The sequence below is a fragment of the Melanerpes formicivorus genome, unplaced genomic scaffold, assembly GCF_026170545.1.
Source record: "Melanerpes formicivorus ecotype bairdi unplaced genomic scaffold, bMelFor1.0.p_v2 SCAF_2, whole genome shotgun sequence".
Taxonomy (NCBI): Eukaryota; Metazoa; Chordata; class Aves; order Piciformes; family Picidae; genus Melanerpes; species Melanerpes formicivorus.
This window is the reverse complement of record NW_027142354.1, coordinates 56,142,869-56,169,944: the sequence shown is the minus strand read 5'-3', so window position 1 is coordinate 56,169,944 and position 27,076 is coordinate 56,142,869. Positions and strand designations below refer to the sequence as shown.

The 27,076-nt window shown below is 57.7% G+C and overlaps 1 protein-coding gene across 1 annotated transcript; it reads left to right on the top strand.

Annotated features, from left to right (window-relative positions):
* Nucleotides 1–3,411: 3,411 nt before the first annotated feature.
* Nucleotides 3,412–22,543, top strand: CDX1 (caudal type homeobox 1). Its single transcript, XM_068162340.1, has 3 exons — nucleotides 3,412–3,929; nucleotides 19,701–19,846; nucleotides 20,540–22,543. Exons 1-3 carry the CDS (start codon nucleotides 3,503–3,505, stop codon nucleotides 20,744–20,746), a joined length of 780 nt encoding a protein of 259 aa, XP_068018441.1. The 5' UTR covers nucleotides 3,412–3,502; the 3' UTR covers nucleotides 20,747–22,543.
* The last annotated feature ends 4,533 nt before the right edge of the window (nucleotides 22,544–27,076 follow it).

Genomic DNA, 27,076 nt, shown 5'->3' with positions numbered 1-27,076 from the left:
CCAGCAGGAGCTCCCCGGGCTGGGTTAGGTGCTCGGGGGGTCTCTGGGGTAGATGGAGAAAGTACTGCCACCTCCTTCCATCACCTCCTTCCATCTAGATGGGGACCTCTAGGGGCCGGGGGAGCCCATGGCAAAGCTGTTAGCAGGCGCCTGGCAATGCTGCTCCTGCTGAGCCCCTCACCTGCTGGGGGGAGGATGCAGGTGTGGAGTGCCCTCCCTGGACTCCTGAACCCCCTGCTTCCCAGCAGCTGCCTGAGCCCTTGGCCTCGGCGCCACAGGATAGGAGAAGGGAATCCAGGTCACCTGTCACTGCCTGTGGGAAACAGCCAGCAGCAGGAATAACCCAAGCATCACCCAGCCCTGAAACACAACTGCTCCTGGGGAGGGACCCAGCAGCCACCTGTGTTCCTCTCTGCCTACTACCATCTTGCCCAGGAGATTTTTTTTTCCCCCCACTCCCTGAGCCAGCTTCTCTTTGCTGCTGAGAGGAGGAGGATGAGGAAGAAGGCCTTGGCTCTCCTGCTTAAACAAAGCCATGGCTGTGCTGAGACCTTGGGAAAAATCCAGGATAGATGGAGTTACTCAGAGCATCAACTAACCTGCGCTGCGTCACGAGTGGAGGTTGTCGCCGGGTGGGAGGGTCGTGGCAGCCACCTTTGTCGGGAGGGAGGGAGCCAGGACAAGGCTGGGTGAGGGGCTGGGGACTCAGGGGAGCACAGGGAGGATGCTGCAAATTGCTCACCTCTTGTGATACCTCTGCCAGGTTTGGAGAGGCAGAGCCTGGGCAATGCCATCCCTGGAGGTGTTCAAGAGGGGTTTGGTTGTGCCACTTGGTGCCGTGGTTTAGTAGTCATGAGGTGTTGGGTGACAGGTTGGACTTGGTGATCTTTGAGGTCTCTTCCAACCTTATTGATTCTCTGAGTCTATGAACCCATTGCTGGGGTTGCACTCTGCTGCCTTCTTGCAAACCAGATTCCTTACCTCTTAGCCCATCTCCCTCTGATCTCATCCTGGCTCCCACCTCCTTGCAGGGAGTGGATATGGCACAGGAGCATCCATGCAGTGTTTTCAGCCAGTTTCAGCTGTAACTGGGGCTGCAGCATTGGGATGAGGAGCTCAGGAATGATGCAGAGCTGCTGCAGGTCCACAGCTCCAGGGTTGCCCCAGCATGGCTCCAGCGCAGCATGCTTGGCTGCAGGGCAGGAACAGCAGCAGGCTGGGCTGGCTGCAGCTGGGAGGGCTGTGAGGTGGCTCCAGTGCAGCATGCTTGGCTGCAGGGCAGGAACAGCAGCAGGCTGGGCTGGCTGCAGCTGGGAGGGCTGTGAGGTGGCTCCAGTACAGCATGCTTGGCTGCAGGGCAGGAACAGCAGCAGGCTGGGCTGGCTGCAGCTGGGAGGGCTGTGAGGTGGCTCCAGTGCAGCATGCTTGGCTGCAGGGCAGGAACAGCAGCAGGCTGGGCTGGCTGCAGCTGGGAGGGCTGTGAGGTGGCTCCAGTGCAGCATGCTTGGCTGCAGGGCAGAACAGCAGCAGGCTGGGCTGGCTGCAGGGCAGGAACAGCAGCAGGCTGGGCTGGCTGCAGCTGGGAAGGCTGTGAGGTGGCTCCAGTGCAGCATGCTTGGCTGCAGGGCAGGAACAGCAGCAGGCTGGGCTGGCTGCAGCTGGGAAGGCTGTGAGGTGGCTCCAGTGCAGCATGCTTGGCTGCAGGGCAGGAACAGCAGCAGGCTGGGCTGGCTGCAGCTGGGAAGGCTGTGAGGTGGCTGCAGGGAGCTCTCACAAAGTCCACCCTGAGCAAACAGATGACAGCAGAGCTGCAGGGGCTCAGGGGCACACTGGTCCTCCCATGAGCACAGGACAGCTCAGGAGGAGGGCTTGGCACGGGAGTGAGCAGGGAGCAGTGGTGTGTGAGTGCCATCCCCAACCCTCCTGTTAAGGCTGGGGACATCTGCTACCAGCTGCACCATGGCCACACACCAAATGCTCTCAGCTCCTCAGGTCAGAGAGGCTCTGCTGGGTTTGTTACCTTTTCCCTTTTAGCTCCACAAATTCCATTCCCCACTGGAAACCCTTCCCAGGTTCCTGTCTCTGAGGGTCTCTGCTTTCAGCCCTTTCTTTCCATTTCATTCTACATCTCTTCTATTTTTTTCTCTCTGCCTTTTCTTTTTGTTTCTGTTTCTCATAGCCCAACTCAGGGCTGTTTCTGTCCCAGGAGGGTGAGGACTGACCAGTCCTCGTCCCACTTGCATTTCCAGCCTGGCAAGCGGCTGATGAGGGGAAAAGGGCAGAGGTGGCCTTGGGGAGGTGACAGGAAACAGCCTCCTGGAGCCTCTGCAGGACTGTGCTTTGCTTTGGGGGGGAACCCCCAGCCTGCAAATGATGGCTGTGACCCCGGGGCTGTGGCCAGTGCAGCTGGAGTATGACACTGGCAGGGAGAGGGACGTGGAAATGGAGGAGGCTCCTGGCTGCAGGCAACGGGGATTTCTGGGGGGTTTCTGGACAGCATGGCACAGCACTGGCCCTCAGTCCCTGCTCTGTGAGGAGCAGAGATGTGTCTGGCCTGATGGGTGACAGTCTCTGCTGGGGGCTGTCTCTGGCCAGTGGCCACCTCCCACCTTGCAGGCAGGCATGGCTTCAGGAGGGTCCTGTGCCTGGATGGTTTCCCTGTCAGAAGGTATGGGGATGTTCTGACTCCTTAAAGAGGAAATCAGGCAAGAATCCTCTCTTGCTGCAGGGTCATGAGCCTCTCAAAGATGAGTTGGAGCCCAGTGACTCCCTGTTGGGTCCGTAGAGGACCCTTGGGACCCCCTGCACGGAGCTGGCTCTGTCTGTTCTGCTCTCTGAGGCCAGTTTTAGCTTTGCTGTCAGGGTTGGAGGGCTGTGTTTGCCCTCAGATAGAGACAATGCATGACCCAGAGCCTTCCCACGAGCCCTCTTCTTCTGAATCAGGCAGATGCTGGCATCAGGCATGGGAAAGCAACACCCCAGGGCAAGGGCTTGGTGTCCCCAGTGTGGGCACAGGGCTAGTGCCTGGCATAGCCCTGCCACAGCCACACTTGAATGTGAGAGCTCTGCCCACCCTGCTCCTGGGTTACAGAGGGCTGCAGGAATGGGCTGAGCTCCTCAGGGGCTGACACTCGATGCCCAAAGCTGGCTACTGCCACGGCTGATGGCATGGGCAGAGCTGAGGTCCTCGGTGTGCCCCGAGGTCACCCGCTGCCTCAGCCCTCCTGCGGCTGGGGTGGGAGGTTTGAGCTCGCCCCCAACACCCGCCAAGGTTCCTGCACTTTGAAATGCAAACCTGCCTTTCAATGCAAATGCTGCGAGAGGTTGGGCCCAATAAAAGCCTGTGGGCAGGGAGGTGCCTGGCCCCAGGACACAGCTCCCCAAGGCGCCCAGGTGAGCGGCAGCGAAGGAGGGGCAGGGGCGGCCGCTTCCCCGCCAGCCCGAGCGGGCCCACAGCCGGCGGCAGGGCGGCACAGCATGTGCCCGGGGCTGGCCAGGGAAGATGTACGTGGGTTATCTTCTGGATAAGGACACCAACATGTATCCCAGCCCCGTCCGGCACCCCAGCCTCAACCTCAGCCCCCAGAATTACGTGCCGGGGCCGCCCCAGTACTCGGACTTCGCCAGCTACCACCATGTGCCAGGGATTAACAACGACCCCCACCACGGGCAGCCGGCAGCAGCCTGGGGCTCTCCCTACACCCCTGCCAAGGAGGACTGGCATTCCTATGGCACCGCTGCGGCGCCTTCCACCGCCAGCCCGGGGCAGTTCGGATTCAGCCCTCCAGATTTCAACCCCATCCAGCCCCCGGGCTCGGGACTCTTGCCTCCGCCCATCAGCAGCTCGGTCCCCCAGCTCTCCCCTAACCCCCAGAGACGCACCCCCTACGAGTGGATGAGGCGCAGCATTCCCAGCACCAGCAACAGCGGTAAGGAAACCCTCCAGCCCTGCACCTTCCTCTCTGCAGAGGATCCCTGGGCTTGAAGTCCTGAGGGGCCAGATCCTGCTCTGTGGCTCTCTCTGCTTGGCAACTCCCGGGAGGGACAGCGTGCTTGGGCTGCCCTCGGCACGGCACCTGGTCCCCAAAGAGCAGGGGGACCCTGCCGCCGAGGGGGCAGGGGCTGAGGATGGGCAGCGAGGGCACTGTCCTTCCACGTTGCTGGCAGCCAGTGTTAGATTGTTGGAAAGTTCTTTTGTTTTTATTTCTTTACCCTAGCCAGCCCCTGTAACCCTGCCCATGCCTGCCCTGCTGGGTAGGATGGGCAGAGCAGAGATCCCTGGGGTCCTGCCAGTCCTGGTGGTGGGGAGAAGGGGTCGGTGGGGTATTTCATACGTGCAAGGGTGAATGTGCAGAGCTGGAGCTGCAAGCTGATGTGCAACTGAGTGAGAGCCCAAGCACAGGGGTGTGCAAATGTGTGTGCAAGCTGCATGCAGCGCAGTGTGCATGCACATGTGTGCAGGGAAGGTGCCAGGTGGACACAAGCAGAGGGAGGGTGCTGCCTGTGCCGTGTGTGTGTGTGTCAGGTGTATTCAGTGAGGTGTTACACAGTGTGTGCGTGCAGGGCACCATAAACTGCGTGTGTGTGCAGGGGGCTTGCTCTAGAGATGTGCCAGGGAGAGCTACAGGGCATGCTGCATGCCCAGTGTGTGTGTGCAAGGTGCAGGGAGCGTGCCCACGCCGCAGCATGCACAGGGGATGTGTGCACACGTGGTGTGTGTGCAAGAGGTGAGTGTGTGTGCACGGGTGGGGGGTGTGCCAGGTGCAGGGGGTGTGCACACACCTGATGTGGTGCTTTGGGGGCCTCTGCCACGTGGAGGGTGCGTGTGGGTGCTCAGGGTGCAGCACACCACCTGTGCATGTGCACAGCCTGTGGGTGCCCTGCACCTCCTGTGTGGGTGTCCTCTCCTCTGTGCCTACTGCCCTGCTGTTCCCAGGGTCCTGTCCCCGCTGAACTCCTGACCTGGAGGCAGAGGAGGAAGCGTCTGGGTGACCCCAGCCCCCTGCCCGCAATGATTGGGGGGCCCTGCTGCCCACTTCAAAGGCAGTGAGCAGATCCCCCCTTGGGGCCAGCCCAAATTGACATGGCTTTTGCTTTGTCATGGAGATGGTGGCTGGCTCCTTTGGCAGTGAGGTGAGGTGCGGGGTCCCTTTGCCCTGCCCTGCCCCTGCTCTTTCATCTTCCCCTCAGGCTTTGACCGCCACTGCCAGCCCAGCCTGGGCCTGCTGCCTGCCAGGCTTGCCTGGACCTCCCACCTCTCCCTCTCTCTTGTGCTGGGCTTGAGCTCTAGAAAGCCCTGCTGGAACTAAATTCACTACTGGGCATCTCTGGAGAGCAGTTTTGCTTTTGGTTGTCCACATCCTCGGGATCAGGACCAAGGCTCCCTGTTTGCAAAGTGTCTCCAACGTTAGGCTTGCTTCTGTCTCTCCCCTAAGTCCCATGTAGAGACTCTCATGCAAGGGGCCTCATGCAGAGGTGCTTGGGGGAAAACAGCTCCTGATGTTTACTGGATAGCCATGGTGGGGATGGAGTGGTATTCACTGGATAGCCATGGTGGGGATGGGGTGGTATTCACTGGATAGCCATGGTGGGGATGGGGTGGTATTCACTGGATAGCCATGGTGGGGATGGGGTGGTATTTACTGGATAGCCATGGTGGGGATGGGGTGGTATTTACTGGATAGCCATGGTGGGGATGGGGTGGTATTTACTGGATAGCCATGGTGGGGATGGGGTGGTATTTACTGGATAGCCATGGTGGGGATGGGGTGGTATTCACTGGATAGCCATGGTGGGGATGGGGTGGTATTCACTGGATAGCCATGGTGGGGATGGGGTGGTATTCACTGGATAGCCATGGTGGGGATGGGGTGGTCCCAGCTGGGCCAGTAGCTGCGGTGGAGCAGGCAGGACATCCCAACAAATGGAAAAACCCAGCCCTGGTCTGGAAAGAGGAGGGGAGAGGCAGGCTGGTGTTTCCTGGCCCATGTGAAGCACTGAATAGACATATTAAGGGAAAATGCCTCCCCTTATTCCCAGCTGTGGAGGCCCATAGAGGTGCTGGGGCTCAGGGCTTCTCTGTGATGTCCTGGGATGGAAGGAGGGTGTGATCCTGCAGCTCAGCACCCCCCCTGTGCAGCTAGAACCCACCACTTCTGCAGGTTTTGCAAGTCCAAATGTCTTGGTTTCTTCTGAGGAAGGAGGCAGGAGGGAAAATAAATGAGGGGAGAAAGATATCAGCACACGTCTCCTCTGGATCAAGGGAAGGGCTTTACACCCAGCAGTGGGGCTGAGATAAAGCAGGGGCTTGAAAGTGCCTCTGATTGAGTTAAATGACAATTGAGTTGATTGAATTCTGGAAAAATATCATTAGTTGCTTAGCTTGTATCTCTTAGATTAAACCCACACAAAGGGGAAAAAGACTCAGCTTTGGTCCCCTTGCACGCAGCGATGCTGCCCCAGCCCAGCCCCAGCCACGCAGGGACGGATGGCAGGGGCCAAGTCCCTTTCTGGTGATGTTTCCTCAGGAGAGGTGGCCAGTAAGATCCCTTTGTAAGGCACTTGTGCATTGAGAACCTGTCCTTGTGTCTCTTCTGGGTCCCAGGCCAGTGCTGCCGGGGCTAAACCGCTGCTGGGAGCATGTGCTGGGAGTTGGTTTTCCAGGGCTGCCCTTGAAATGAAAACAGAGCCTTAAAAAACCCCAACCAACCAACTAACCAAGCAAGCAAGCAACCAACCAACCAAGCAAGCAGCCAACCAACCAACCAAGCAGCCAACCAACCAACCAAAGAAACTTTCTCCATTAAGGTTGAAAGAGAGCAGGGCAGAGCTGGATTTGCCAGAGATGAGGATTAAATTCTTAGCTGAATTGGTTTATTGAAATCAATCAACTGGACTTTAAGCAGCTTGATTAACAGTGCTCAGCTCACCTCAGTGCCCAGCTCACCTCAGTACCCAGCTCACCTCAGTACCCAGCTCACCTCAGTGCTCAGCTCACCTCAGTGCCCAGCTCACCTCAGTGCCCAGCTCACCCCAGTACTCAGCTCACCTCAGTGCTCAGCTCACCTCAGTACTCAGCTCACCTCAGTGCCCAGTTCACCTCAGTGCTCAGCTCACCTCAGTGCTCAGCTCACCTCAGTGCTCAGCTCACCTCAGTGCCCAGCTCACCTCAGTATTCAGCTCACCTCACTACTCAGCTCACCTCAGTGCTCAGCTCACCTCAGTGCCCAGCTCACCTCAGTGCTCAGCTCACCTCAGTGCTCAGCTCACCTCAGTGCCCAGCTCACCTCAGTATTCAGCTCACCTCACTACTCAGCTCACCTCAGTGCTCAGCTCACCTCAGTGCCCAGCTCACCTCAGTGCTCAGCTCACCTCAGTGCTCAGCTCACCTCAGTGCCCAGCTCACCTCAGTATTCAGCTCACCTCACTACTCAGCTCACCTCAGTGCTCAGCTCACCTCACTACTCAGCTCACCTCAGTGCTCAGCTCACCTCAGTGCTCAGCTCACCTCAGTGCCCAGCTCACCTCAGTGCTCAGCTCACCTCAGTACTCAGCTCACCTCAGTGCTCAGCTCACCTCAGTGCCCAGCTCACCTCACTACTCAGCTCACCTCACTACTCAGCTCACCTCAGTACTCAGCTCGCCTCAGTACTCAGCTCACCTCGCTACCCAGCTCACCTCAGTGGGAATAGGATATGAGCACGTGGACTCTGTTTCTTTCTCTCTCTTTGTTTGGCTATAAATATCAACAGTTGTGAATGCAGTAAATCATAATACTTCAGAGGGTTGTAAATTAAGGTTGCCTTCTCTGTCATGCCTTGTATAAACAGCTCTTGGCTGTAGGCTGAAAGCTCTTGGGAGAGAGCTGCGTGCCGCTAAGGGCAAACGTTTCGCAGGGGGGATGAGCATGCTGGGGGCTTCTGCAAATGCAAGTCAGACCCTCCCCACCCCCCAAAAAGCAATCAGTGAGACATCTCCCAGTGACTCATCACAGAGTCATGCTATGTACCTGTTGCTAAATACGAGCCTGCTTCACCCAGCTGAGCCAAGATAACCTTGCGGCGGCGGCAGGAGGGGTTGCGGTGCCTGAGGGTTGGTTGCTGGAAACCGGGAGTTAAAGGAAAGGGAGCTGGAAGATGTCCCCCGGCCTCATTTCTCTCTCTCCCCCAACGTCACCTCTTTTTCTGCTCGTAAAATCTTCACGAGCAGCCTGTCAGAGCCTCATGCTTCCTCCTTATTCGCAATCATTTGCCAGCTTCCCTGTGAATTGCACCCCGGCTCTATAAAAAGCTCAGGAAGGTGGCTGGAAGCAGCCGCTGGCTGAACTTTGAAATGCACCCTCTGCTCGTTAGGTATGCAAATCCCCAGATACTGCCTCAGGTCTGGCTTTTAGGTCACTAATCCAGCCAGGGCCCCAGTGCTAAATATTGCAAGTGAAAGTGCAATCGGGGCATCCCTTGGGGAGGTGAATGCACCCAGAGCTTTGTGTGGGATCGGAGCCCGTGGTGCCCAGGCAGGTTTTGGGGTTATGGAGAGCAAGCTGTGATGCTTAGAATAGAATAGAACAACCCAGATTGGAAGAGACCTTCAAGATCATCGTGTCCAACCCATCAACCAATCCAACCCACCTAAACAACTAACCCATGGCACCAAGCACCCCACCAAGTCTCCTCCTGAACACCTCCAGTGATGGTGACTCCACCACCTCCCTAGGCAGCCCATTCCAATGGGCAATCACTCTCTCTGTGTAGAACTTCTTCCTAACATGCTCTGAGAATGGAGCATCCCAGGAGGTGCTTAAAGGTCTCAGAGATGTGGTGCTGAGACCTGTCAGACCTGGCAGAGTTAGAGAATGTTTGGATTCAATGATCCTAAAGATCTTTTCTGACGGAGACCATCCCATGGCCCTATGATTGTACGGACAAGTGGAGGTTTGCCAGGTGTGCAGCTTCCATCTGAGTTTTCACTGTTTCCAGCTCTGTTTGTTGCCCTGGTGAGGTCCATGAAAGCTGGAGGAAGGAGTGAAAACCTCCCAAGTAAGACAGAAACATTTCCCCTGGACAGGTGGGGCTCAGGCTGTGTGCATGGTGTGTTTCGGAGTGATGGTGGTGGCTGGAGGCTGGTGTGTCTCCCTGCTCAGTTCCTGCATGGAGGACTCCTCCTCAGGACACGGTTGCTCACCATGAGATCCTTCATTCCTCCAACTTGTTTGGTGTGTGCATGCATCAGGCCCCACCAGACCTCTCCCCTTGAATTATTAACCCATAACCTGCTCCTGGCCCCAGCTGGGATTTGTTGACTGCTTAGGCTGCTGGCCAAGGTACAGGCCTTCCAAACTTTCCTAGGACTGACTTTCCTTGCACAAAAAGGGCTTCCCTGGAGCACTGGCCATACCTACGTGATGGGCTTGGCTGGCTAATACCCCGGGATTAGCAGAGGGACACTTTAAACCCCTGGCCAATGGCAGATGCTTCCTCCAGGGAACCCTTCAAGGACGCCCACTCCATCGCTGTTAGCTTTGTGATCCCCTGGATAAGGAGCTGCATCCTTCCCCCTGCCCCACAGTAAGGATAGGCTGAGCCCCATGGGGCTGCCAAGGGGGCAAGGAGTCCTACTGCCCAGCAGGCACCATCACAGTACAGTAGAGGTTAGAAGGGACCTCAAGAGGTCATCGAGTCCAACGCCCCTGCCAGAGCAGGATCACTCAGGGTAGTCTGCGCAGGAATGCATCCAGGTGGGGTTTGAAAGCCTCCGGAGAAGGAGACTCCACAACCTCTCTGAGCAGCCTGTACACCTTACTGTCCTCCTTCTCCTGACACAGCTGGGCCAAATCCAACCAGGTGGCAGGTCTGAATGAGCTGGATCTGGACTCGGTGGCCCAGGGCTGATGTGGAGGCGATGCTCTGGAGGGGGCTGCCTGCAGCCCGCACGTGCCGGCCAGCCCGCGTGTCAGCCCAGGACTCCTCACCCTCCCGTGCCGCTGTGGTCTTTGACCTGGCACTGGAGCCTGGCTGGTGGTGCTTGGCTCAGCACTCATAAAACCATGGGAGCAACGGAAGGAATCTGCCAGTTGCCAAAATAAAGGGTTGAATCACTGCAGGGCTGGGAAATTCCTGGCTTGTACTGGAAACAGCGTGGCCAGCAGGAGTAAGGAAGTGAGAGCTCCCCTGCCCTCTGCACTGGGGAGGCCACACCTTGAATGCTGCCTTCAGTTTGGGGTCCCTCACTCCAAGAAAGGACGTTGAGGTGGTGGAGCATGTCCAAAGAAGGTCAATGCAGCTGAAGGGTCTGATCTAGAGCACAGGTTTTGTGAGGAGCAGCTGAGGGCACCGGGCTCGTTTAGCCTGAGGAAAAGGAGGCTGAGGGGAAACCTTCTTGCTCTTTATGACTACTTGAAGAAGCTGCCCAGGGCAGTGGTGGAGTCACCACCCCCGAGGGATTTAAAAGCTGTGTAGCTGTGGTGCTGAGGGACAGGGTTTTGTGCTGACCTGGCAGTGCTGAGTGGACATTTGGACTTGATCCTGACGGTCTTTTCCAACCAAAAGGATCCCATGATTCTATGAAATGCTTGCCCAGTGCCCAGTCCCTGGGGCTGTGCCTTGTCCAAGGACACACTGCAGCCACTGGCAGCCAGCTCCTTACGCCCCTGGGGCCTGTACCTCCTGCAAGGAAGATGAGGCTTGCCGTGGGGGTGCCTCCACCCATGGGTGTGGGTGCAGCCCTGGCCCCATCCCACTGTGCCAGCCTGTGCTCCTGCACACCGGTCTGCACTCCCTGGACCCAGCTCTTTGCCCAGCTGTTTCTGCCCCTTCCCAGCAGCCAGGCTGTTCTGTGTGGCTCAGCTGTGTGCCAAGACCTGGTCTCTGCCTCCTGGCTTTGCCAGTCCCAGAACTTCCAGGCAAGCCAGCCCCAGCCACACACTGCCACTTACAGCAAAGCCATAGGGCTTTTTTTTGGAGGCACAGAGCTAACTGCAGGGGACCAGAGGCATCAGGACAAGGACATGGGTTTATAAGTGAAGCACCTCCAGTGGCCAATGTACCAAGCTGAATCAGGTTTTATTGCTGGTGGGTGCCCACAGGAACACTGCTGTTTGACTGGCACCAGGGAGAAATCCTCCATTTGGGTCGAGGTCAGGTGAACAGCCAGGAAGCAGCTACCCTGGGGGCAGGAGAGACACTCACTGGGGGGACCCCAAGCCCCCTCAAGCACAGACGAGTCCTGCCCTCAACCTTGATGGCTGAAATGTCCATTTCCCCAAGCTGGAGAAGAGCTGGGAGAGCCTTGGCAGAGTCCAGGGGGGAGAATTCATTCTGCATCCCCTCCCTCTGCAGTACAGAGACATCAAACAGGTCTGGGGGCGGTGGGCTGTGTGAGCAGTGTGGCTCCTCTCACACAGTTTTTGACACCCAGCAGTTGCCTAAACCCACCACCCTTTGGCAGAGGAATGACCTCAGGCAAGGTTCTGGGGAAGAATTGCCCTCTGGAGGGGTTTGATTCTTACTGGTGGTGAAGAAGCAAGCCACATGGCTCCAGTCCTTTGCCTCATGTGGGCTGTCCCATCCATCACTCCTCTGCTTCCTGCAGCAGAGGAGAAATAGCTGACGATATTGCAGCGTGCACGGGAAGGCTAAGCTTGTGAAAACCCTGACCTGCTGGTTCCCAGAGCTCAGGGAAGGGTGGGGGGCTCTGCTTTACCCCCTCTCTGCAGCCACAGAGGGAGGGGAAAGGAGCAGAGCAAACGAGTGTGGGGGCAGAGGGAGAGTGTCAGGGGGCTCAGCCCCCGCTGCTGCCGCTGCAGGCTTTGGGATCTCATTTCCAGTGGGTCTGGGGCCCATGGAACGAGCTGGGCTGTCTGTCCTGAGCATCAGCATCACGGCTGTCACTGCTGCTGCACAGCGAGGGAGCAGCGACCCCTGCGCACACACAGGCATCTGGAGCACATCTGGCTGCCAGATGAGAGTGGCTCCAGCCAGCCTGGAGGCTCCTGAGTTTTAGCTGCAGATCCCAGCCTTCTCCTGGGCCCGAGGTCTCTGTCATGGGGTATTGCTCTGCCAACTGCCTCTGTCTTTGAAGTGTGTGGGGGGGGATTTTTCCCCCCATGGGGCTGAAGACAGACCAGGGGTTAAGGTGTTTAGGGAGAGCCACCAGAGATCAGAACCCATGACTCTGACCTGGGACTCCACTCTGGTTTGGAGTTGTGTCTGTGCCTCAGTTTCTCCATCTGTAGCACTGCCAAATCTATGCCTGGAAGGGGGGAAGGTTTCCCTGGTGCCTTCCCTGGGGAGGAATGGCAAATCCTAACCTCAGTGCTCTCACTGGGATGGGAGGTTTCCATCCTCTTTGCAAGTAGATGCTGCTCATTCAGGATGAACCTGCTTTGTCATGGAGAGAAAGCATCCACCCAGAGGGGACAGCCTTGCACCCTCTCTTGCTGTACTCCAGCTCCAGTGTGGATAAGGTATTTCCCTGGTGCTCACTGCTGCCAGGACTTTCACACCTGCTGCTTTTCAGTATTAAAACCATAGAATTACAGAGTGGTTTGAGCTGGAAAGGACCTTAAAGATCACCTAGTTCAACCCCCCTGCCATGGACAGGGACACCTTCCACTAGACCAGGTTGCTCAAGGCCCTCTCCAGGCTGGCCTTGAACACCTCCAGGGAGGGAACATCAACAGCTTCCTGTTTTAGTGTCTCACCATAGAGTCATAGAATCAATAAGGTTGGAAAAGACCTCAGAGATCACCAAGTCCAACCTGTCACCCAACACCTCATGATTACTAAGCCATAGCTCCAAGTGCCACATCCAATCCCCTCTTGAACACAATTTCTTCCTAATATCCAGTCTCAATCTGCCCTCTTCCAGCTTCAATCCATTCCCTTCCACCCTATCATTACAAACCCTTGTAAAAAGTCGCTCCCCAGCTTTCTTGTAGACCTCCTTCAGGTACTGGAAGGCTGCTGTGAGGTCTCCCTGGAGCCTTCTCTTCTCCAGGGTGAACAGCCCTGACTCTCACAGCTGGCACTACAGGAGACTGTGGTGCCATCAGATAGGGTGGAAGCAGACACTCAGTGCAGACAGACGGGCAGACAAGGCTGTGCAGGTGGAGGCAGGGCATGGAGACAGCGTTTCCAGGGAGGTGAGACCACGCAGGGCAGCTCCAGGAGCACCCTGCCCAGACTTTTCATGCCAGTCATGCAAGGAGCTGCTGCGCAGCGAGGCATGCAGAGCTGCTGAGCAGCCCCAGGGCCAGCCAGCCTGGCAGCAGCACCTCCACCCCCCCATGCCAGCACCTCCTGTGCAAAGCACCATGACACGTGCCCAGGCTTCAGGGACCTCTGTGGCAGGGTGTGACAGCCAGCATGGTGCTGTGCTCTCATCTCAGGCACCTCTGGTGAGTGGGTCAGGGCTGCCCTACCCCAGCTGCCCTGATCAGAGCCCTGATGGCTGTGTAGCAGCTCCCCACGGAGCCAGTTTGCTGCTGCTGCAATTTGGAGCTGCTTTGACCTGTGAAATGGAGACCTTTGGGGAAGCTTGTGGTTTTCTGCTCCTTGCTGCTGGCAGCCAAGCTGCTCCTGCAGTGGCTGGGAGGGCTGTGTCCTGTGGATGAGGATCCTGCCTTTGGGGCTGGTCTGATCCCTTCTTATCTGTGCTGGGCACACAGGGCTGGCTGCATCGCTCTGTGGGACCAGGGAATAGATGAGGTTCAAATAACACACACAGCTCTTGCTCCTTTGCTGTTTTCTACCCCCTCCCAGGGTGCCACTGCCACCCCACAGCCTCTTTCCTCTCTGGTTTCTTCTTAGAGCTGTTCAACACCAGCCTCAAAGCACCTCTCTCTGTGTGCCTGGTAGGGTGCCAGGGGCAGAGTTTCTTACTGAAAGCCACACTTTGGGCAGGCCAGGGCTGGAGAGGGTGAATTGCCATCTCCCTGGCAGCCTTCACTGTGGCCATGAGCCTGCAGAGCCCAGGATGGTGGGCACAGAGATCTGGTTGGATTTTTCCCTTCCCCTGCCAGGCTCCTGGTCCAGGGCAGGAGCTGCAGCATCTACTGCCCGGGGCAGGGCTGGTGTGGGGAGCAGATCCATGCAGGGGGTCAGGACCCTGTCCCCCCGTGGGTGTGCAAGTGCACACTCGGGAGCTTGCCCCTCGGGGTTTGCACAGCACATTAAAGCTATTCCCTTATCTAATCATGGCTCAGGTGAGTGCTATTAGGGTTACACATTAACAGCAGTAACGATGCCCTCTCCCCACGCAGCCATTGGCCCTGCCTTGATCCCCAAGCCGAAACCATTCCCACTGGCCCCACAAATGGCTCCGTTCGGCTGCCTGAGCGGCTTCTCTGCCTGGTCTTGTGGGGACAAGCAGAAGGGACATAGCAGAGTTGGAAGGGACTGGCAACTGTGCCAGGAGGCGTCACCAGCACCCCCTTAGTGCCCTGTGCACCTAACCCATGCTCACTCCCAGCGCAGCAGCCACAGCTCTGGGCCATCCTGGCTGTGGGACCTCCTGATCCACCTCTGCCAGGCTTTGCTGGAAGCACGAGAGTGGCTCCATCCCTCTGCCCAGCCATGCTGCCTGCTGCAGTGCTAAGGTTTTCCCAGAGGTGCAGGGGTTCCCCATGAGGAGCCAGGCTGGCTCATCCCAGATTTCCTTTCTCCTTTAACACAGCCATAAAAAGCGGCCTGCAGGAGCGAGTTAAGTGTAAGGCAGCATTCATATTCAAGGTAGTTGAATTATTCATTGTCAATAGTATTTCTTGCAAATCTTGGTGGGTTGGGTTTTTTTCTCCCTTCTGGTGAATCACCCACAGCACATCCCCAAATTCAGCAAACATCTCTGAAACCAGCAATTAGCTGAGACGAAGAACTTCCCATCCCTGCCTTGGTTGCGAGCCCTCCGCTGGGAGCCTTTGCTACCCGCTCCGCAGCAGCGGTGGGGCAGGGGAGGTGCTGGGGCACAGCCACGGCTAGCTGGCACAGCTGGGGATCTGCCAGACCTCGGGCAAAGCCCAGGCTTCCTCAGGGCTGAGCCAGGAGGAGGGAATAACAAAGCATGAGCTGTGATGGATCTGTTTACAGCTGCAGCAGGAAATAATAATTCCTGCTGAAATGCGTGGCACATGTGGGATTCACAAACCTCCTTCTGCCTTTATCCTTTAATTCATTATTTAGGGTGGGGTTTTTTTTCCCCCCCACTTTATCTGTCAATTCCTTTGCTTCCCAGCTGGTTTTGGTTCTGTCTTACTGGTTTTTTGCCTTCTCCAGGCAGTGCCATTCAAACAGCAACATTGCACGCCAGATCCTTTTTCAAGTGGTTATTACTTCAGAAAGGTTTTGTTGGGGTTTTATTTTGTTTGCTTTCAAAGGCAAGAGAGGGGGGAAAAAAATAAAAGAAAGATAAATTCATGTGAGAAAAATGAAAATAACTTGTAGGAATCCCTGAGCTGGGGGCGGGCAGAGGGAGCCTGGTTCCTCGCTGAGCTGCTAACCCTGGTGGGAATCTCTGCTGGCACATCTGGTTTATTCTGTGACTCCCTGGGAACTGCACATTCAGCACAGGTTCTTCCGGGCTGGGATGCAGAAGTCCTTCTCCTGAAGATGAAACCTTTGCCTGCAGGGCAGTGAGAGGCAGCAGAGAGTCCTGGGAAGGACAGAGGCCCCCAGGGGCAGAGCAAGGGGAGAGTGCGGGGTCATAGTTTCATAGTTTCATTCAGGGTTGGAAGGGACCACAAGGATCATCTAGTTCCACCCCCCCTGCCATGGGCAGGGACACCCCACACTAGAGCAGGCTGCCCAGAGCCTCATCCAGCCAGGGCTTAAACACCCCCAGGGACGGGGCCTCGACCACCTCCCTGGACAACCCATTCCAGGGCTTCACCACTCTCATGGGGAAGAACTTCCTCCTCACCTCCAGCCTGAATCTCCCCACCTCCAGCTTCATTCCATTCCCCCTAGTCCTATCACTACCTGAGATCCTGAGCAGTCCCTCCCCAGCCTTCCTGTAGCCCCCTTCAGATACTGGAAGGCCACAATGAGGTCACCTGGGAGCCTTCTCTTCTGCAGACTGAACAGCCCCAACTCCTTCAGTCTGTCCTCATAGGAGAGGTGCTCCAGCCCTCTGATCATCCTTGTGGCCCTTCTCTGGACACCTTCCAGCACCTCCACATCCCTCTTGTAATAGGGGCTCCAGAACTGGACGCAGTACTCCAGGTGGGGTCTCACCAGGGCTGAGTAGAGGGGGAGGATCACCTCCCTCGACCTGCTGGCCACACTTCTCCTGATGCAGCCCAGGATCTGATTGGCTTTGCAGGCTGCAAGTGCACACTGAGAGCTCATGTTGAGCTTTTTGTCCCCCAGCACCCCCAAGTCTCTCTCCTCAGGGCTGCTTTCCAGCCAGTCCCTGCCCAGCCTGGATTTGTGCCTGGGATGGCCTCGACCCAGATGCAGGACCCTGCACTTGCTCTTATTGAACCTCATGAGGTTGGCTTGTGCCCACCTCTCCAGCCTGTCCAGGTCCCTCTGGATGGCCTCCCTTCCCTCCAGCCTGTCTGCTGCACCACACAGCTTGGTGTCATCAGCAAACTTGGGTCCCTTGGCATTGCTCCAGACCGGCGCTGTGCTGTGGGCAGCCCACGTGTGCCAAAGAGGAGGCAAACTCCCAGTAGGGCTGCCCCAGACCCTTCCACACTAATCACTGTGTCTCAGCCCTGTGCCTGCAGACATCTCCACACACATCTTGCTCAACCGAATTGCCTTTCTCACCCTGCTCTGACCTGCAGTCACCCGGGGTGGCCAGAGGCGGCTTTGCGAGGAGGGATTAGGTGTTCGCTTCCACAGAGCCCTGGGGTGGGCTGGCCTGGAGCGCTGACTGAATGCTTAACATCCCTCAAACAGGACTTAGTGGCTAAAGCCCTGGTGCAGGGAGCTCTGCTTTCTATTCCTGGCTGTGTTGCAGCCTTGCTGTGCTCCTACCCTCCTCTATGGATCACCGGAAAGCTTTGGTCCTTCCTGGGTTCTGTTCTGAGATCCTCAGCCATCACCACACTCATGGTGTGCTTGAGCCCATGCCAGCACTTCTAGGAGCAATGGCAGGAGGACACAGAGAGTCACATAGCCATGGAAATTGGGTCCTAACTTCAATCATGGGGCCTGGGATTTCGGGCCTGGGAGTACCATGACCAAGTCCCAGCAGGCTGAGATGCCTCCTGTGCCCAGCCCTGCTCCCATCTCTACCCAGGGGTGTGCACCCTCATGTGCTCCCACACATGGTTTGCTCAGTAGCCAGCAGCAGGAGCTGGACCTATGCTGGCTCTTGTTTATTTGGTAGGAAACCAGCTGTCTCTTTGCACCCCTTGGGATGCTGCAAGGGAGATGATTCTGCAGCAGCCTCTCTCCCACTCCCCGTGGACTGTGACCATGGGCTGCCTTGTCTCCAACACCCTTCAGCATAAGTGGCTTAGGAAAGTCCCCATCTGTTTGCAAGAGGAAAGCAACAGGAAAGACAACCTTAGAAATAAAACTGAGTTAGCTGAGAGAGAGATTGTCAGCCTGGGGCGTGAGGTTTTGCCCTGTGGAGATTCCCTGATGCCTGATTAGCTTTGAGTCCACTCTGGAAGCTCTGAAGCAGAGTTTTGCTCCATGCCACCCAAACTCCTGCTTGCACTAGGATGGTCAGAATGCACTAACAGTGCTGGGACTTCTCAGTGCCCATCTGATTTGGCCCAAACTGGCTGATGTACCAAGGACTCGCTGAGGGGAACAGCTGAGCGTGGTGGCAGGCACACAGAGATCCCTTTTCCTGGGTGAAGCAGCTGCAGGTGAGGTTCTGCAGGTTGTTGGGTCACTCAGAATCCCTCCCTGAGCATCTGCAGCAGAGGTGGATAGTATCTTGCCCATGCTGGTTCATCCAGGGCAGCCCCAGGGAAGTCCCTGGCTGGCTCCTGCCCCATCCCATGGCAGCACTGCTCTTAGCAGCAGAAATTCAGGAGAAGATGGGCAGATGTCTGCCAGACAAACAAATGGCCAAGTTCCCAGTCATAAGGACCATTGGCTGCTGAGCTGAAAGCAAGGGTCTGTGCCTCTTGACACCCTAGAACATGAAGAAGCAAATATTCCCAGCTGAATATCCCCAGCTGTGTTCATCCTGTGCCCATGGGCTCTTCTGCAAAGGAAAAGCATCAGGGATTTGCCAGGAAGCTGCTGGGAATGGGTGACCCTCCTCAGAGTGCCACCCTCGCTCCCTGGCTGGCTTTGAGGTGTTGGCTCCTGCCCAGCAGCTCCCCCAGGAGCTGATGGAGAAGGGGCCTGGGCTACTTCTGACTAGAAAAGCAGCAGGTGCCGTTGGCAGTGCTGTGGGACATGCACCTGTGTGCACATAGGTGTGCTGCTCATGGCCTTGAGCTCTGCTGTATGGGGGGGGGGCCCGAGGTGAGATTTGGGCTGGTTTGGGCCAAATGCCACTGGCCTGTGGAGCCAGTCCCCAGGGGTGCTTGGACATCACTTGGGCTTTCCTCAGTGACGTTTCAGGGCTGCACAAAGCGAATAAGCACTGCCCTCTGGCTTAGCTCAGCACAGGGAGAAGGAAAATAACCCTCCTGGCGGCAGACAAATGCTGCCATCCCTGGGGTTTCCATCTTTCCCCTGCCCTCATCCATGTGTGCCTTCAGGTGCTGATACCTTGGGTTTGGCCTTCCTGGCAAAGAGCTGGAGGGTTCCCTCAGCCCTTCCCAGCTGGACTTTTGCAGGCAGCCTGTTCTTGGCCCATGGTTTGCAGTTCTGCTCCTCTTGGGGACAATGTGTCATGGCACATGGGATTTCTGCTCCCTCTTCTCAGCATGCCTCTGAATCCCTCCCACTCTTTCCACAGTTTCCCCAAAGGCCAGGTACTTTCCAACCCAGAGAAACACCCTGGCCACCCAGGAGAGGGGTTAATCCCAGTGGGAGCCTCATGATTCCCATTCCCACTGGTCCCCAGAGCATCGCCGTGTTTGACCTGAGCTCTCCGCAGGCAGCTGTGCAGCTTCTCCATGTCCTCAGGGATGCTTAGAATCACAGAATTGTGAGGGTTGGAGGGGACCTCAAGGCTCAGCCAGTTCCAACCCCCCTACCATGGGCAGGGACACCTCACACTACAGCAGGTTGCTCACAGCCACATCCAGCCTGGCCTTCAAAACCTCCAGGGATGAGGCTTCCACCACCTCCCTGGGCAACCTGTGCCAGTCTCTCACCACCCTCATGGGGAAGAACTTCTTCCTAACATCCAATCTGAATCTACCCATTTCTAGTTTTGTTCCATTCCCCCCAGTCCTGTCACTCCCTGACACCCTAAAAAGTCCCTCCCCAGCTTTCTTGCAGCCCCCAGCAGATACTGGAAGGCCACAATTAGGTCTCCTCAGAGCCTCCTCTCCTGCAGACTGAGCAGCCCCAACTCTCTCAGTTTGTCCTCACAGGAGAGGAGCTCCAGCCCTCTGCTCATCCTCATGGCCCTTCTCTGGACATGTTCCAGCACCTCCAGATCCTTCCTGTACCAGAGGCTCCAGAACTGGAGGCAGTACTCCAGGTGGGGTCTCCCCAGAGCGGAGCAGAGGGGGAGAATCCCCTCCCTCGACCTGCCGGCTCTGCTTCTCTTGGGAGCTTCTGCTCCTCCATTGCTGCCCTTCATCACATCTAGGCTCACCCCTGCTCTGCTCTCTCTGCCAGGCAAGACCAGGACGAAAGACAAGTACCGGGTGGTGTACACAGACCACCAGCGCCTGGAGCTGGAGAAAGAGTTTCACTACAGTCGCTACATCACCATCCGCCGCAAGACCGAGCTGGCCGCCGCCCTGGGGCTCACCGAGCGGCAGGTCAGTGCTGCAGCGCCCCAGCAAGGCCCAGGGGCTGGGGGAGGGAAAGGCAAGGTGGTGATCCCAGCCTAGCTCCACAGATCTCCCGTCTCTTCCCACCTCTAGGGTGCCCTCCCTGCCCCCAAGGGCACCTGAGGGTTGTGCTCTGCATCAGGATCCACAGATCTCCCGTCTCTTCCCATCTCTAGGGTGCCCTCCCTGCCCCCAAGGGCACCTGAGGGTTGTGCTCTGCGTCAGGATCCACAGATCTCCCATCTCTTCCCACTTCTGGGGTGCCCTTCTGCCCCCAAGGGAACCTGAGGGTTGTCCTCTGCATCACACTCCACAGATCTCCCATCTCTTCCCACCTCCGGGGTGCCCTCCTGCCCCCAAGGGCACCTGAGGGTTGTGCTCTGCATCAGGATCCACAGATCTCCCGTCTCTTCCCATCTCTAGGGTGCCCTCCCTGCCCCCAAGGGCACCTGAGGGTTGTGCTCTGCATCAGGATCCACAGATCTCCCGTCTCTTCCCACCTCTGGGGCTGCCCTCCCTGCACCCAAGGGCACCCTGAGGGTTGTCCTCTGCATCAGGATCCACAGATCTCCCATCTCTTCCCACCTCTGGGGTGCCTTCCCTGCCCCCAGGGGGACTCTCCCTGCCCCCAGGGCAACCCGGAGGGTTGTCCTCTGCTTCACCAGCTTCGTCTTTCTGCAGGTGAAAATCTGGTTTCAAAACCGGAGAGCAAAGGAGAGGAAGGTGAACAAAAAGAAGATGCAGCAGCAGAGCCAGCCCACCAGCACCACCACGCCAACCCCCCCAGCCGCTGGCACGCTGGGACCCATGGGAGGCCTCTGCAGCAGCAGTGCCCCAAACCTCGTCTCCTCCTCTCCACTGACGATCAAGGAAGAATTCATGCCTTAACCCCTCCCTCACCAGCCACAGACACCGAGAAAGAAGCACTATACAGCAGGGCCTGGCTGCTCTGTGGGCTCTGAAGAGTGACAGCCCCTTCCCATAGACACAAGGGCCCCTTGCCGAACCAATGGGGTGACCAGTGAGGCTGGGCCAGGTGGCACCAGGACCTTCCCGGGGGATGGTGGGTTCTACATGAAAAATGTAAGTTAGGTAGTGTTGGTCTCCTGTAGGAAGCAGGCTGCTCTCTAGTATTTGTAGCCCAAAGCAAGGTCCTAATGTCAGCAGAAGGAAAGGGGGGAGGGGGTGGTGGAGGATGACTTTCCTGTGGTGCTTCCAGTGGAGCTGGTTGGATGCCTCCTTTGGTCCTCCTGGTGATGCAGCTGCCTGGTGCTCCTGGGGCAGTTTGAACAAGACTGAACGAGAGAAAAAGACCTGATTGGACTCAAGGCAAAACACTTTCCTGCTGAGCTGGCCTCCTGGATCTGCCCTGCTGGGAAGGGGAGTGCCCAGGGCAAAGGGAGTTGAGCTGTGGGAGCCAGCACACCTGAGGTGGGACTCCTTCAAACCATGATGGTGGTGGTGAGCTGGAGCACAGCCTTGCAAACAGTCCCCAAACACCTCTACCCACGTCCCCTAACCACCCTGGCAGCAGCTGCTCCTGTGCCCTCATCTCTGCCTCTGCAGGCACAGAGCCATGTGTCCAGCAGCTCTGGTATGCCCAGCTGTGCCATGGCAGGGTGGCACTGCAGCCATCCTCCACCTGAAGCGCAGGGAGGGGAGGGAAAGGAGCCAGGAACAGGCATGCTGGAGGCAAACCATTCTGCTGAGCCCTGAGACCACTTTCCCATGGGGAAAGGGAGGAGACCAAAGAAGATTTGCCACCAGGATGGGACCAGAAGGGCGAATGCTTTGGGGTGCTGCTCCAAGAGATCACAGCTGCCATGGGCACCGGGAGCTGCTGTCAGGGTGGGCAGGCTGTGTTTCAGGCAAAGGAAGGGCTGGTGTGCACAGTGGTGATGAAGAGGAGGTTTCTTTTCCACAGAGAAGAGGTTTTTCCCTATATTTTTCCAAATCCAAAGGACTCCAGGTCTTTGCTTTCTGTGTCCTCCCTCCTCCGTGCACTGCATCGCCACTTGCCCACTGTGTGCCCTAGGCCAGTAACTGATACCCCTCTTTTCCTGCTGGTGACCTGTAGCTGAAGTGTCCCTTCACCCTGCTTAGTCCTGACCAGGGTTTCTGATGCCCCAAAGGCCAGTGAGGCAGAGCTGGGGCGCAGGGGAGCCCGTGCCACCTGCTCAGGGCTGTGCCAGGCACTCCAGGGCTGCGGCTTCCCAAGATCAAGACAGGGCTGAGGGAGCACAAGCTTTGCACAGCAGCTGTCGTGGCCTTTCCCTGCACTCCAGGAAGGTGGAGCAGGAGACGTTCCCTGCCCCCTGCTGAGTGCCCAGCTGAGCCTTCACCTTGCCCTTGGCACTGCTTGTGCATCGCCTTGTCCACCACCAGCCTTGCACCTCTCCCAGCTCCTCCTGACCCAGAGAGCAAGGTGCTCAGGCACACTGTGGCTTTGACAGACGAGTTCCTGCCACCCCTCTGTGCCTGCCACCTTGCTCCAGCTCTCACAGGATTTGAGTTTCCCTGCCGTGGGGAGACACCTCTCCTGGCCACCGCTGCCAGCTGTGCTCGGTGGTGAGGATGACTGTTTGCCTTGGCTCAGGGCTTTGGCTCAGTTTTTGTGTAGAAAAGGCAGAACTGCTTTTCCTTTTTCTTTTTTTAGGCATCAGTGAAAATAAAACCCAGCAGGAATCCCTCGTGCCATGGGTGCGTTCTTGTCTCTTCCCGGCCAGGGATGCCAGCTTCAAACTCACACCGGCACTGATGCCCCTGAGCACAGCTGGGGTGCTGCCCAGTCCTGCTCCAAAGGATGCAGAGGGATCTCTGGATCCAGCAGCCTGGCCCCTGCAGCGTGCAGGGCACCCACCCCGCTGTGTGCCAAGGCTACATCCCATCCCTTTGCCACAAAGCGACCTGGAGGCTGCTAACTCACAGCCCAAGGGGCAGCCAGGGAAAGGGTGAGGCCAGGCTTGGGCTGACGGAGGCCAAAGAACAAGGCCAGCTGCCCACAGACGTGGCCACCTCCCATTGGCGCCTCCTGGTCTCTAATCTCATTTTATGGCTGTTGATGGCTGAATATCCTCCTTGTCCAAGAAGAGCAAACAGAGAATGAGGATGTGAGATAGTGCCTGGGACAGCTGGCATCGGTGCCTGACACTCGACTCTCTCCAGCCTAGTCACATCCCCCTGGTCCTACAAAGTATTCAGCAAGGGGCTGCCCACCTCCCCCACCCCCCCACCCCAGGAATCTCTGCCCAGAATGGCTCCTCCAGCCCCCAAACGTGCCAAGCATCGCCCAGGAAGAGCTGGGGACTTGTGTGGTGAGATGCCCAGGCAGGGTGAGTGGCTTGTGGAGAGACACCTGGTGCAGGATAAAGTCCTCATGGGTGGAGGAGATGGAGCAGCAGAAGCAGGATGAGGTGGCACTGCAGAGAGGGACAGAGCAAAGGGTTTTTTCCTTGATCTTGCAAGAGTGGCTGCACCTACTGCTGCACCCAGCGCTGCACCCCGGTGACCCTGTGCTCAGCAGCACGGCGCCTGGGCCGCCCACGGCAGGGACCATTGCCTCCCTCCACCCCTGCAAGGGGATGTGGAGCATCAGGAGATGAAACAGGCTGGGAGAGGCAAAGAAAATGGGGCTGGTAGCATGTGATAAAAGGGATGAGACTGAATGGTCTAAAGAGCTGGAACGGTCTGGGAAAACTGGGGCCAGCTCTGTGTGGAGACTCTAGAGTGGTGCCCATGCCAGGGCCTGGCTTCTCCACCTGCACCCTCCTCCCTCACCAGGTTTCAGCTGCCTTTGACATCCAACTTTATCACTGCCACATGGGCACTGCCTGGTGGGGTCCTGCCTTGGGACGGTGGCAGCTCAACTCCAGGCCTCCCTATCACCTGCAAGGGGGATGCCTGAAGGTGACCGAGGGGAGGAAGGATGAAGTGCCCATCCCAGAATGACCTGCTGCATCGGGGTGCCCGTGGGCGGGCGAGGGGCTGGGCCAGAGGGAAGATGCTCCACGCCTGCCCAGAGAGGCTGTGGGTGCCGTTGACAGGATGAAATTCCAACTGATACCCTAATCTGGCGCCTGCCTGTTTGCACAGCAGGGTAAAAGTCCAGCGAGCTGTGGGCTGTGCCCTTGGGTCCCTGCCGCCCGTGTGTGCACAGGGAGCCGGTGCCGGCGGGTAGAGGCAATAAATGCAGCCACACACCCAGCTGTCCCTTCCCCCAACACACACACATGCCCCTTGACCGGGTGACGAAACGCATCTGCTGCATCCCGTGTCCTCCCCTGCCTCCCTCCAGCCTGCGGGGTCCTCCCTCTGCCAGGAATGGGGCTGGTCGACCCCACGTCCCCAGCAGCTTTGGGACCTTTGGTCCAAACCTCCTGCACACGTGTCGTCTTGACGGTTGCAGCCCCGGCAGGTGACAGGCACTCGGGTTTAGCACCTGCAGCAGCTGTCCTCCGAGCCTCGCAGCCCCTGACTCGATGGCCAGGACACCCTGGGGGCTGTGCCCGACAAGCTCCCCCAGTTTCTTCCTGTTCCTTCCTCTGCACGTCCCACCGACTCCCAGGGCCGGGCTGCACCCCTCCTCGGAGCAATCCTGAAATCATCATCAAAATAAGGCCCTGCGCGGCAGGTGGCCCAGCGCAGCGCAGCGCAGCGCAGCGCGGGGCTGGCAGCAGCCTGCGGCATGGCACGGCTCCCGGCGCTGACTAACCGGAGCGCCGCTGCCGTCCTCACCTTCCTCCTGTCCTGCCGAGCGGATCCGGGCACAGCCCCACCTTGCCGTCAGCCAGCCACAGGTGCTTGCTGCCTGGACACGGGTGGGCTGCCTGAGCAGGGCGGGCAAGGGGCTTTCCCCAAGCCGTGTGCTGCCCTCTCGGCTCCCACCGGGGGCAGGTGGTGTGGGTGGTGCCGGTGCCTGTCGGCTGCTGTGACAGCCCCATCAGGATGGAGACGTGTCTGCTTTCCTGCTGTGCCCAGGCTTCAGCCCACGGGAGGGGAAAGGTTTACTTGATGCCAACTCAAGGGTAGGAGAAGGCAAAACTTAGTAGAAAATGCTTGCAAGTCCCAGGTGTGCTTCCTGGGCCTGGGCTCTCGGGCATCAGGGCACAGGGCCAGCTGTGCAGCACCACTGCCTGACGTTGCTGGAGCTTGGGGGCTGCACTGCTCCTCAGGGGGACACCTCTCTGGCTCCTCTTGCTGATGTTCCATGAGTGGGGTCTCTCGAGAGCCTCATGGTGATGCTGGACTCGACACAGCTCTGCAATGAGATGCTGGAGCACTCTGGATTCCCAAAGTGTGGGGGGGTCCACTCCTGGGCAGCCCCACATGATGGTGAGCTACTAGAGCAACACCAACTAAACCAGCAAAAGGAGGGTCCAGGCACTGCTGCCAGCATGGACATTTCAGGGTAGTGCCAGCCCTGCTGGTAAACACTGCTCTGGAGACAAGAAGACAGGGGCTTGAAGTCCAGCCAGGGGAGCCAGGGTGGTTTGTGCAGGGCTCAATCAGTGCTGGGGCAGCTGTAACAAGGTGGCACCAGTCTCTCCTCTCCTATGGCAGGGAGGTGGCCATGGAGCACTTCTCTCTAGGAGGATCCCAAGGAAAAAAGCCAAAGGGCTGATCCAGATCACACAGGCACAAAAGGCAAACAAAACATCCCTGCCCTGAGCAGGAAGGGTGAGGTTGGGACAGTGTTCAATGTCCCTGGCCACCAGCCTTGCCAGCTCCAGGTTCAGCATTACCCACCAGTATCCCAGGAGGGGGAGAAGTGTTGGGCAAGTCCAAGGCAGGTGAAACCCAGAGGAGTGAATTCCCAAAGACCAAACTGCGAGTGTGTTAAGAAAGATATTTCTTGGGTTATGTAGTTTGCTCCTTCCTCCTTTCCCACTGGGAGACCTGAGTAAATGCTAGCTCTGAATGACCCACTGTGCAAATGCTGAGCCCCTTGGTCACCTTGGAGTCTACAGAAACCTGTCTTTATGCTCAGGATCTGTTTCCTTTTGGGGGGGAATTTTCAGCAGTGCTTGGAGGGCTGGGCTGTAGGAGCACCATTGCCATTAGATGTCAGGGGGATTTGCTCTAGCAGGCTGGGTCCTCTCAGTTCCAGCCTTGCCATTGTCCTCCACGTGCCCAGGTCTGCCTGCTGAGCTCTCAACCTGAGTAAAGCATCTGGGGACAGACCTGGGGCAGGCTGGGGCACTGCAGGGTAGTTGCAAGGAAAAGGGAGGTACACGCCCTGATGGGCACGGTCTGGGGAGAACTGAAGGACAAGAGGACATTACCAAAGGAAAGAAGCATTACTGAAGGTCCTGAGGCAGACAGCAGCTCTCCCAGTACCACACTTGCTCTACAGCATGTGGGGTTGTCCCTTCTTGCAGCCCCACAGGGGTTTTCCCAGTGAAAGTGGGAGAAGCCACAGATCAGCTCGCTGACATCTCACTGGGGATTTAACTGGGTGTGGGGGGGAGAAGTTCTCACCTCCCTGGGCCTTGAAGCTGTAGGGTCCCACTGCTGACTCAACAGGGATGTCTGAACCCTGGAGATGTGACCTGTGCTCTGTCATTGGGTCCACAATATGCTGGATTCACCCTGGGCCTGCGTGAGGACTGCTCGTGCCCCCAGCATGGTGGAACACACTGGTCTGACCCAAAGGGACTGGTGGTTATTGAACATCCCCTTGCCCTGGGCTGGGAACTGGGCTCAGGCAGCACTGCCAGAAGTCATTTCTGACCTGATTAGGCTCTAGCTGCATCCTGCAACAAGAAAATCAACTCAGAGCCAGAAAGGTTCTGGGAGCTTTTGGGTTCTGCACCTACACTGCTGTCGCTGCCACCTGGGGTGTGTGGCACCCCCTGGGGTGCCCAGTGGCAGGGTGCCTGCCAAGTCAGGTCCATCCCTGGGGAGAGCTGATGCATTCACGGCATGAGTAAAGCAGCAGCCACTCCCCCTCACTGCCCAGGTGCGGGGGCTGAGGTCCCGGACCCCAAGCCCAGCAGGGGTGAGTTTGACAGACAGCCCTTCCCCAGCGTGCTGAGAGCCCTCCCCTCCACCCTCGCTGCTCAGCACGCAGCCATCCTCAACTCCAGGCAACCTTTTCCTCCAGCCTTGCTGCCCCCGTCCCCCTGCCTCCCTCCTTCCCGGAGAGTGGCACCCCCTCCTTGCCTGGTATCGCTTCGCCCGCTCCCCCCTCTCCCTCCCTAGCGCCGGAGAAAGCGAGAG

Coding starts and splice junctions, on each gene's coding strand:
- CDX1 (XM_068162340.1), top strand. CDS start 3,503: ATGTACGTGGGTTATCTTCTGGATAAGGACACCAACATGTATCCCAGC. Junction 3,930..19,700: donor TCCCAGCACCAGCAACAGCG/GTAAGGAAACCC, acceptor TCTCTCTGCCAG/GCAAGACCAGGACGAAAGAC. Junction 19,847..20,539: donor TGGGGCTCACCGAGCGGCAG/GTCAGTGCTGCA, acceptor GTCTTTCTGCAG/GTGAAAATCTGGTTTCAAAA.